The sequence below is a fragment of the Rhea americana genome, unplaced genomic scaffold, assembly GCF_003343005.1.
Source record: "Rhea americana isolate MKP2758 unplaced genomic scaffold, rheAme1 scaffold_84, whole genome shotgun sequence".
In the NCBI taxonomy this organism is placed as follows: domain Eukaryota; kingdom Metazoa; phylum Chordata; class Aves; order Rheiformes; family Rheidae; genus Rhea; species Rhea americana.
In genome coordinates this window covers 14,310-26,564 of record NW_028187023.1, presented here as the reverse complement: position 1 = coordinate 26,564, position 12,255 = coordinate 14,310, and the positions used below count along the sequence as shown (strand labels likewise).

General features: G+C 35.3%; 1 protein-coding gene across 1 annotated transcript in view; it reads right to left on the bottom strand.

The window, feature by feature from the left end:
• The window catches only part of RYR3 (ryanodine receptor 3), a 230,975-nt gene extending 219,580 nt beyond the window's left edge, over positions 1-11,395 (bottom strand). The window contains exon 1 of the mRNA XM_085323331.1: positions 11,331-11,395. Within this exon, the coding sequence (XP_085179457.1) occupies positions 11,331-11,381 (51 nt within the window). The 5' untranslated portion in view covers positions 11,382-11,395. The remainder of the gene's footprint in view (positions 1-11,330) is intronic.
• Positions 11,396-12,255: the final 860 nt, after the last annotated feature.

The window sequence follows — 12,255 nt, the reverse complement described above, 5'->3', positions numbered from 1 at the left end:
TTGCCTGCAGTTATGCTAGCTATGGCATTCTCCACAAGAATTCTCAAACTGTAGCATTTCAAAGCAAAAATGATCAAAAGTCCAATAAAAACATTTTCTCTTTCTTTCTGATAAAATTCTTTTCCACAGTAAGGTACATCATAGATATTTTACACCATCAGCTAAACTTGAACTGTCCACTTGTGAAAATATAATGTAATCTACTGATAATCTATTTTTTCCCACCTTAAGGAATCTTGCCACCAAGCAACACTTGAATGAATAGAAAATATTTTAAAAAGGAAGAACAATCTACCTGTTCAGAAGAAGGATTAAACATGAACAAACATATCAGGTTCTCCCTCTGACTACACTGCTTATGTATACCAGTCACTGAACTGGCTAGAAGTTGCTTATAACTTTTACAATTATAGGAGCATACCTATCAGCATAGTTAACTCGATTAAATATAACTTTGAGCTTACTCTGAAACCTAAACATTATCAATACAATTATTCACTTCCTACTGATTGTAGGAAATAGAACAGATCAAGAAATTAAAACTTATTAATCCCTATTAGCATTTATCCCTATTATGATCAAAGATCAACATGTAGTTCCCCAATTTTGATTAAAAAAAAAAAAAAAAAGAGAGAGAGAAGACACATTTAAAGACACATTTGGCCAAACGGGCTCAGCGCAGATGTCCCTTTGCATCACTTTAAACAGAACGACACACCCGTTGGTATATTTTTCTCATACACTTAAAATTCTTAGTTTTAAATGAGCTGTCCCTTCCTGAAAGAGAGTAATGAGTTTAAACATAGATTTTTGATGATTTCTTTCTTAACAGGCACATAACCAAGGGCCATAGGTTGTCTTTAATGAATATAATTCAGGCTAACAGATACTGAAGTTGACAGTAGTGCCTGGTGAACATTAAAACAAATTTAATTAACCAAAAAATGTTATTTGGTAAATAATCCTGTAATTAAGGATTGCTCCTTAAGTAGCAATCATTTTAGACACAAAAATCTGCTCTCTAAATGAAAAAAGATGCGTAATATGAAAGCTTTCCAGCTAAGCCACCAATACTATATTGCTTTAAAATACTATATTAGTATGCAGTACTATACTATATAGCAGAAGATGCTATAGCTTTAAAACTGTTCAATACAAAACCTATTGGATTGAGAGGGGAAGGGAACCAAAAGATGCTGTACGATGACGCTATAAAAACTGTGATTACAATCGGATGGTATTCTCACACACGTGTAAAAGAATCTTTTGTCTTGTAAATGTAATTCTTTGGAAAAAGGTTACTCAGTGGAGGAAAAAGAAAGGAGAAGAGGGAAGGGGAAGGGAAAAAAAGACAGCACATACATGCTCAAATCAAAATATTGAATTTTATGCATTTTAAAAGAAGGCCATACTACTAGTTTGCATTATTAATACTGACAGCTTTTCGGAAATGTTTTTTGTCTTTGCTTTATTTCTACCAAAAATGTTAACAGTCTGTGCACTAAGCAATTGTAAAATCATTTCCATTCATTATAAAAAAAGTTTCAAAATTCTTCAAATAAATGACATTAAGTAGCTTTAAAGGCACCAGATATATAGGTGTTGTAGGCATTTTCTAGATACAGAAAAGAATGTGACAATGCAGAAAATGAACTTCAGAGGGAGTCTTGGGAGACGGAAGTCATTTGGCCTTAAGCATTTTAGTGAACCATCTGAGGCATTCTATTATATACTTTGAGCATGATGATTCTCGTACTGCCTTTTGTATCTGGTATTGCTGATGCCATTTAAAAAGCACGTTAAATCTTCCGTGTTTTAAATTAGTTCTGCATCTGCTGCTAAACAGCTGTTTCAAATCCCTGAGTTAAAGCTCTATTACCTGTAAAGGCAATTTTTAAAGGATTTTATGTTGCATCTCTTGTGACTCCTCTGCATTCTATTATTAATGAAGAGAATTCAAATTACTGCATCAGAGTCAAGGARAGCTGGCTTTATGGTTTTAGGGAAGCTGGTTGAATGCTGAAGTAGCTTAAAATGGGAAAATGTGCAAGATCAAGATGTTTGTTGCGAGTTAAAAACAGACCAGCCAGGCTTGTGCTGGCTAACCTTGTTACTCTTAGTGAGGAAACTGCGCTTGGTTCATTGGAGAAAAACCCAGAAGAAGGAAAAAAGCTGATGCTATTACTAAATCTTTATGCTGCTGGATATGCTGTTTCTTCTATGGACTGGAGCTACCACTCCTCGTTCAAAGACGAGGTGCCAGAAGCGGCAACAGGGAAGAAGGTTACCTGACCAACAGGCTGAGCATCAGCTGAACCAACTATATCAAGACTGAAACATGATTGAAAACAGATGTGTAATGCCTGACAAACATGTATATGCAGGCATCATACTGCAAGTGGGATATTTATCATTACCAAAAGCAGATAGAGGGGAAGAAGGCAGTTTTCTTGTAATTCCTATGTATATCCCAATCTTGAACTACAAGATTGCAGTATCTTTAGATACACTTTGGGGATGTCACATACTTGCTAGCTGCACTTGAGAATGTTTTTGGAAACAGCACTTTGACATGTTCTGTCAGAACCTGGCACAGTTGGCAGGATAATCTGTGCAGTCTCCACTTATTTACCAGTGACAAACAATGTACCTCTTCTGTACCTCTCATTCTAAAAAGAACAATGAGGAATAAACTTTTGTATCTAGTTTCTGCTGGGGGAAAAAAAATCAATTCCAAAAATAACATTTARGTAATGCAAAACCGACTCCTTGCTTTGACTCACCGGTTTTCTAGAAAGTGATTACRTGCCTTACCCTTTTAGAAGAAAATTATTAGATTGTAAAATTGGACTCYAACACTTCATAGTATGTGTAATTAATATATACTCATTAGCAAGTTAAAACTTCTACCAACAGCAGCTACGGTTGCCTTTCCTACAGGTATCTCTGAACATAATAATCAATTTGGTAATGAAGAAGATTTGCACAAGATTTACTTGTTCTTCACCCTACGGTAACTGTGACAAAAGCACTGCAAAGAATTATGTAGTTTTGCTAATATAATCTGAAGCTGACAGGAATTAGCACCACTCAAGACTACACACAGYTATTCATATTCTCGCTGTTGTTATATCCTACACAATTTGCTTGGATYGTCCAAGATAACCGATCATTTGCTGTGTGTATAGGAACCTGTATTCTCCAAAGGTGCTTTAACAAGASTAACCCATAGGCATAAGAAATTGGACATTTATCTGGTGACTTAACAACATTAAAAGAAGAATGTTCAAATTAAATTTCTGTATTCAATAGATAAAATATTCCTTGAGGTATATATTAATGATAAAAGTTGTTTTCTTTCTGAATCTTCTGAAGTGTTCTTGTGCTCGCAATTGTTTTCTTAAATTGTGATGATAATTTTACTATCTAGAGGTCTGTAATTATCACAGATCCTCACTGTTAYTAAGCGCCATATGTACTTCATGAGTAAAATCAGAGAAATACATGACTTTAAATCAGTGTCCTGTAATTTAATTTAATGTATTTTAAATAATTGTGTTCTAAATGTAGTTTTATTCTTCTCCCTGCTTTCATTTGTCTTAATTTTTGGAATCTGTAACTAATGCACCTAGCAGCATTTAGCTATGTGGTCACAGCACTGTCATGGGAACTAAGAAGTAAGCAATACTCACAGCTGGGTTTCAATATGAATCATACTCAGTTAGCATGGCAAGGGATTAGAAAAAGGCAGAGATCAGGCAATGCGGTTTCGGCATTCTATAAAACCGTGGGAACATCACTAGCACGCTCACAGTTTATTACCAAAGACAACTCCTGCTCAAATACCAAAAAGCAGGGTTTGAGTAGAGAATAAACCTGCCAGGGGCCATCAGCGAGGTTGGGGGGAGAAGGTGGAATATATGCTCAGAGAGTTAATTTAGGATTTATTGCTTGGTCACAAATCCTATCAAAAGGCTTTTAATTTGCTACGGTTCTGAAGTGAGACTGAAGAGTTTTGCTTGCTTGTCACAAATTCAATGTTATTTCTAAACAAAGAGCTACTGCTACAGGCTTGCACTTTTCTGCTGCGGATTTGACAGAGTCAGCAGACCTACACTGTCACTGATCCTACCAGCAAAATTAAAAATAAATAAATAAATAGTGTGTGTGGGAAGAAAAGCTGTTTAGGAGTTAGGTCTAGTATGACTATATATAATTACATAATCTTATATTATTTTGTAACAGTAAACTGTGTTTAGAATATTATAATGCATGCACTTTTTTTTTTTTTTTTTTTAAGAGCAGCTTGTGAATCTAAGCTATAGAGAAAAACAGTAGTAAGGTATGATGCTTATTTCAGGTAAAGCAATACTGTTTTGTTTTTAATTGATGTAGACAGCATCAATAGGAATAGGCTTGTAAAACTGCAACTTATTTTGATTCATCAAATATAACATCCTACAGTACCTAATACCGGAAGATGAGAAAGAAATTATGCATGTAACTTCAATGCACGCAGTTAACAGAGAAAAAATTGTTACTACCTTAAGAAAAACTTCCATAGACAGAAAAAGAGAAACACACRTATTCTGATGTGGCTTTAGGTTTTAAAAGATCATTACTTTTAATTCATAATGAAGTATCTCTGAACGATACCGCTCTACTTCCTTACAAGAAAAACTACGCTCATAATCTATTGTATAGATCCACATATAAGAGTAAGAGACACAACAGCGAAAGAAAACATGAAGAGATCAGTGAATCCGATCAAAGAGGTATATCGGCCCCAACGAGAAACCTGTAACCTTAAGACTTTTAGATGTCTGTCCCCAATTCATCTATCCTTCAGCTAATAAAGAAAAGTCAGTTTTCACCTCTGACTAATCAAGTCTTCATCATCCACTGTTACATTTTCGAGCAAATACATTTGCCTTTTATCCTGTACTGCCCTTTTAACAAATACATTCATCCTACCAACATTCACTCAGCAATTTCATTTCTTCAGAATCTTTAGCAAAGCTTTCTTTTTCCCCTGACACCAGGAAGTCTACTTTACAATTGTTTCTGTAATTAGCATGCAGAAACAAGTACCTAACAACATGCTGAATATCATTTTACTGTCTTTTTTTATAGTCCCTCCATGCATTTCTCTTACCTTTTTTCTTATTTTTACTTGTAAGCTTTTAGGGACACAAACATTCATTTGTTCTGTACTTGCACCAAAAGCTGAGAATAGACCTCAAGATCCTAACTCTATAAGCCTGTATTAACCGGAGAAAATAAGAAATCAGATCCAAGCATATTAAGCCAAATCATACAAAGTTCTACGAATTTACAATGCAATTATGACTACATCACTTTCCCATCTTTTCTCAAAAGTAGCTGTAAAATTCCAACCATTAAATAAATTTCAAGGTATTTTCATTACATTAAACAAACTACTTAGGTGTCTCCCTTCCTACCTAAAAATGGTGCAGCTTTCCCAAAGAACTAATCCCTGCCTAAAGCCTGAAATAGCTGCTTAATAATAATATTTCACCCTGAGAGAAAAACAATTGTTATGAATGATTTGAACGATTTAATTTTTATATACATATCAAGCCTCTACTCCAGTGTTCACACAGCTAAGACCAGATACAATCTGAAGGCATGWTCATCATGTTTATAATATAGTAGAACATTTTCTAAAAATTCTGCCTTGAAAGGAGGTTACAATGAATTGCAGAAGAACTTGTCTTTATTCCATCAAAAACGATCACTGACACTGCACTACAGCATATGAAGCACTATATCAGCATCAGAAATTTTGTTATGTTGCCAGTCATATCTTTCTTCAAATATTACCCAGACCTTTGGCAAGCAAATTCTCCTGGGCAAAAAATGAGTATAAGTTTTTTGAATTCTGCTGATAGTGGCAAACTGCAAACCTACTCATTAAGTCTGAAACACTCAGAGAGAGTAAAAACAGTAATTCAATGGGTGAAACAGGATCAGATTGGAGCAAATCTGTTTACAAAGGATGCTGAGCTTTTTGCAGCTTAACTCAGGAAAAGTTAATAAATTTAAGTATGATTTTCATGTCAGAAATCAATAGAAGAGACAAGAGTAGTGATTATAAGTAGCTATACTGGTGATAAACTAATGTTTTAGAGGCAAAACCAAATGTAACTGAAGGGASATTTTTTGAGGTAGAGTGGAAGAGAAATGTAAGAATTTAAAGTCTTTTTCTTTTTCTTGTAGCAAGGACTATTATATAATTGTTAAAAACTGTGGCAACAAGAATAGAAGTGAGAGATTTAATGCAGAGAGCTAGATAAACAAATAAATAGATAAACTTCTAATTCAAAATTCATTTACGCTCCTAATACACACCAGCCTTTAGAGGTAATTCAAGGTTTATACCATTCTTCCTTTCTTTCTATTCTTTTCCTAAGACAAAATGACAGATTGAAAGACCACTACTATAACACTCTAAAAAGCAGTACATCTCACTTAATGAAACAAAATGTCCTTATTAATTTAAGGACAATACTGTGGAACACATTCTGCTATTCAAGCATCATGTGGGACCTGTATAAGGAGTTTGGGGAAAATTCTGTTGATCTGATCTCATGGCATCCCTTCACCTTTGTGACTTTTACTATACACAATATTCTATATCCCTTGTATATAATCTCATATGCAAGTCATTGAAAATATGAAAACAAAAATTTCCATATTTTCCCAGTACTGTAATTAACCACTGCTAAAAACATCTCCTTAGGAAGATCTTCCAACACTGTCCAACACTTAATAATTTATCCAATATATTTATCTGGCTAATAAACTGTGAGTGATTACTCTCCATAATACTGAATCAAGCCCCAAAGAGCTGTGCTAAAAACTTGAAAAAGAGTATCATCAGGTGTGGCACCCAGTTATTARGATCATCCATAGGATACAAAGTTGCTCTGTGAGATGAATCATTTCAACATTTCTGCTTTACACTTACTTGGTTTATCACTAGGGATACATCACTAGCAACACAGATTTGATAAAACAACATATGGTAGGAGCATCTAAAGAACTGCCTTTATGCAATATTAATGCAGAGTAAACTGAGATGTTTTACTACCTGCCTTAAAATGAAAAAAAAATAATAATAATAGCAAGATGTGGCCACTTTTTATATTTAAAAATATTTGGCTATAGTGAAAACAATGAAATAATCTAATTCTTACCACACAAACTCAAACTATTCATACTGTAAAATTAATATTGAAATAACTCCCAATCTCCTCTGTAGCATCTTGATAGTAGAGGAGCTCATTTTCAATCAATGTGGACAGGAAAATGTATTTGCATGTTTATAAACATGTATAAGCCATCCAACTTTCTTGATTCTGACTCATAATTTAACACCCAAATGATAAAAAATATACCTAAAAAAAAAAAATCTATAAATGAGCTGCGTAAATTCATGAACACATGAACCAGGTCTTGAAAAAAATTAATCTGGTTTTCGCTTAATGGGAACATCAAAAAAAAATAAATAAATAAAGGAGAGAAAGTAAAACATTACTGTTTCTTTCAAATATGTTTCTTTCAAATATAGCTAGTAGCTATATTCAGTCTAGAACAGAAGACAGTTTCCTACTCCTACCTCTAAATTTTTAGATAATGACAGGATATGCCCATCAGTACTTAAAATTAGGTCACTGAGATAAGCACTTAAAAGAGCAAAAGTCAACAGAGAAGAACCAAACATTATTAAGGACGCTGTTTTTAATCACTCAGAGCAAAGGAGCATTTGTAAGCAGCTGGGTAGAGAATCACGCATATGCAGACACATACAAAAATGCAGACACACACATTCATATCCATAAACATAAACACACACTCTGTTCATATAAAGCAGRGCAAAACTTTCCTGACTAATATGWTAATGTGACTAATGTGACTAAAAAATAGTAATTTGGATAAAATCTGGAAACACTCTAATATAATGAATTTCAGAAAAATAACACTGTAGTATGGCTATTAGCCAATGTTACCATCATAATAACTCTGAGATGGAAAGTTACTTCAATATGCTTCATTACAAGTATCCGTAAACTGTTCCTCTACATTGGAGGGGCTTGATACACTCTCATATSAAGTTTTCCATCATCAAGTGACTGTGCAGATATTTCTGATAGAGAAAGTGCTGCATGTTCCAAGACATTACCTCATATTTGATTAATTTGGCAGCAGCGAGAATGACAAAGAATTTCAGAATATATTCCAGAGAGCAGAGGACTCTGTCAATTTTAATCACAAAGCAAAGTTAAAGAAGCTGTGAGAGTGCTTTACACTCACTACCCACATTGCCAAGGGTAACAGGGTCCTCTCCGCATCCCTCAGCACGTTAACTGAAATGGCACAGCTTAACGTATTTACTTTTCTCATCTAATGCATAGAAATATGCTACCATCAAAAATTTCTCACATATTCACAACAAAGCAAGAAGTAATAAACAAAAGACAGGAGGGAAGTCACCTAAACAACAAATGCTACTAGGGCAGGAGGAATGTCAGTGTTGCATGCTACACACAGGTAACCACRTAACAAATGCTTTACTTCTCCCTTCCAAACACAGAAGACAAAATGTGGCGCATACATACACTAAATAACCAGAGTCAAAACTGGATGAAAGCCATYAACAGAAAACTAACACTGAAACAATTCCAAGTATTATTATAATATGAAAACTTCCCAAAAAAAAACCTCAACTAAAGGACACAGCAGCAGTATAAAGAAAATGCTTGCGTGTGCGTGTGCACACGTATGTCTGTACTTGCATATATTCACCCTGAATTTACAGGCCAGGGAAAAAATGAAGAAAGGGATTTACACTGCATTAGCAAAATCTTCCTTTAAATTCCATCACTGCTGCACATAAAGACTGTTGCAAAAGCTTTGGGACTTGCTTCAAGCGAGCACCAAACACACACACTAGTACATTAGTGATGACAGTAAAAATGTTCTTGCCCTGAAAAGCTTGCCATCAAAGTGGTCACAAGTTTGTTGCTCCCTACAAGGGAAGACAGGCATCATTTTTGTGTTCCTAGTCCTTCTACGTGGCCAGAAAGGCTAAAAAAAATCATACACAAAACTATGTAATAACTTAGACATGGAAGTTAAAAAACAACACTGAAAATGGTGGACAAAGGGAAAGGTTTCCTTTAAGGAAGAAAAAGGAATTTTATTAAACTCTTAAGAGTTAATACTCCTGCTCCTTGAAAAACATGCTATAGGTTATTTTTGGATCAAAAGAGATTTATCTTGGTTTATATCTCACCAAGAAAGAGTTATATCTGGGAGTAAAGCAGCCTCTATAACATCCTGCAACACTTCTTCCTGTGGACTCAAAAATAAGAACACTAAGATCAATAATTTCCTAAGATTTAACTACACAAGTCTCGGGAACACTCACTAGCAAACCAAATTCTCCAAAAAAAAAAAAACATTTTGATCTGAGGAAGACCCTGAATGATCAACAATAATGCTAGAGGAATATTAAAGAGCTATTTACTATACTTCATATTGTATGTACAAACATAGTGTTTATGCAGCAGTAAAATCTATAAACAATGTAAGTCCTTAAAGCTTCCATCACTGTAGCACCACTACCTTATAAAAGGTTCCTTTCTCAGTGTATCGTGAAATGAGAATTGATCTCTCCTCCATGAGGTGAAGGAACTTGCATGGAGAGGAAACAGCAATACTGTATTTACTCTATTACTGTATGTCTGCTCATAGCAACAAGAAGCTGGGGCTTCCAAGAGAAAAATCTAGCTTGCTTTTTTTTTTTTTTTTACCACGGAAGAGTATTTCCTAACACCAAGTAGAAGAAACACTCCTGTATGGTTTCAGTCCTCCCTTCCTTTTTTGGCCCTCCACCTCTATTTAGCACCTTATTCTCACTGTTGGAAAGAAGTGCAATAGAGTTCTACAAGCTTGAGAACGAGCTGCAGCAGGAACTGCTATCTCACGTAGCATAAACAGGCTATCTATAAAGAGGCAAGGCTCCTCACTCCATCRCTAAGGAAGACTGCTCTGTCAAATCAACATCTTAGAAAGTGAAAAGATGAAGGACATTGATTCTCTGTTCTCAGATGAACAGAGCTTTAACTGCTTCCAAAGACTGAGTAATCTACTAAGTTTTATAAAACAGATTCTTCTGAAAGTGGAGTTGGGGGAAGGGATGTAGAAAAGGATTCTTCACTGTAGTTATCCGTGTTTTCCATCATGAACTTCTCACAAGCTTAAAAGCGCCAATGACACTTCATCACACCTGAACAGTTTACATAAGCAGAAGCAGCCACCACCACTCTCCACCCTTCTATTCCCCCATCTCAGGGATCAAGCTTGCAATTTCCTACTTTGGGCAACTTAGCATATTTTATTTTGGAAATCTATCCTTCTAAAGTTGTATCAGCTCTAAAGGAGATTGCTTCTGAAACATTTTTCAGTAAAGATGGTATGGAAGAAGACAGAATACCCATAGCAACAGCAATTTTTCCATGCTACTTACACTGAAACATACTAGTCTCACAGGGTAAAAATAATGAAAGAGAGAAGAGATGACAAATATAAAAGATCTTAACCTCTCCCCATAAGTTACTGCATGAACAGTACTTGCTTAGAAGTTCAAAYTGGTCGTCAGATTTGCATAAAGCTTTAAGAAAGAACAGTGCAAGGGCTCTATAGAAAATTACACCAAGTTAAAGCTATTTCACTAATTAACATCCTTTCGTAGAGAAACGCTTCTCCTTTTAAAATAAATCTCTTTTAAACACAGAAAACATCCCAGGACATTTGTAGAGCCCCCAGTTCCATATCTGTTGGTATCCCCTACACACAAATGTGCTTCTGTGTGCATGGTTATTGGAAAGGGTCATCAAGGGCTTGCTTGGTTTATTCATCATTTTAAGGCTTTCTTATTTGCAAAGCCTCTGTTAATGTCAGTGAAACCTAACCTAGCAGAAGTTTCAGAGGTCAGATATTTGGCATGCTACATTTAGCAACCCAAGTACAAAGTTGACGAGGACGCTTCAAACACAGGGGATTACAGCGGAAATAGGTCTCCTTATACCAAATCAGTTATTGAGCAGATTCAAGGAAGAACACATTGAGACCGCCTGATGCTACTAAAGCTCATCTTCTTGCTTTATTTTTTCCACAGACTAAATCAATTCCCCCATTCAGCAAAGCTCAACACAGAATAACACTTTAATACAATAGAGATGGACTAGACACAAGACATAATAAAAACATGTACTAGGTGACCTAGAAAAGCAGATACTTACAGTTCGTAGRAACTGTATTTCATCTTCCCCTCCTTCACCCCCTTCAGCCATGGCTCTTGAGGAGTCAGCTCTGCTAAGACTCCGATTGCCTCCACCAGCAGCTCACTGCACTCGGTACAGCTCCTCTTCTCCTATCAGTATTAGCATATAGCTAATCCACAGCCATATAGGGAGCTCAGCTAACTCCACTGCACTGCAGACTGTCAGTCAACCCCCTCACTGCCAGAACCAACTGTGCTGCTTTTTCAGCTCCTAGCAGGCAAATGCTTTCCTTTTCTCTCTCTACTCCTCATCCTAGAGGAAAAATCTACTGTTAAGGTATTGCAGGAAACATTATACGCATCACTTTTTTTTTYCCCTCTGGCAGACAATGTCTGCCTACAGCAGCAATAACAGTGAAGTGTTAATAAAAACACTGCTCACATTTTCACATATCAAGGTTCCCAATTTTGCACTGAAATCTATCAAATTCAGTAACTCTGAACCTATTGATTTGTGCAGCAGAAGAATATGAATCGGATGATCATACAACAAGCCAGTTTTGACAGCAGATATTTTCAGCTTGTTTACAATAACTTCCGTTTCTTGCTTCTCTGCATAAGCAGCTGCAAATCAAATTTCCAGGATGACTTACTGATCTGAACCTACTATCAATAGTTATTTGTGCTATCATTTTAAATAGCATTTATATGTATACTACAGATAGCAAAGGTTTTATTTGAACCATTTTAAAACTGCACTTGAGTACCTAATGCATGCACGATCATACAAAATTTAGTTCAAAATGTATAAACTACACTAACATTAAAATAAAACTTAAAATAACTTTAAATTCAAGTTAAATAATGTAGCAATCTTCATTAATAATAGATTTCTTGTTATTACTTCAATGTTAGCAAGCGATTAAAAAAAACCCAATAGATCA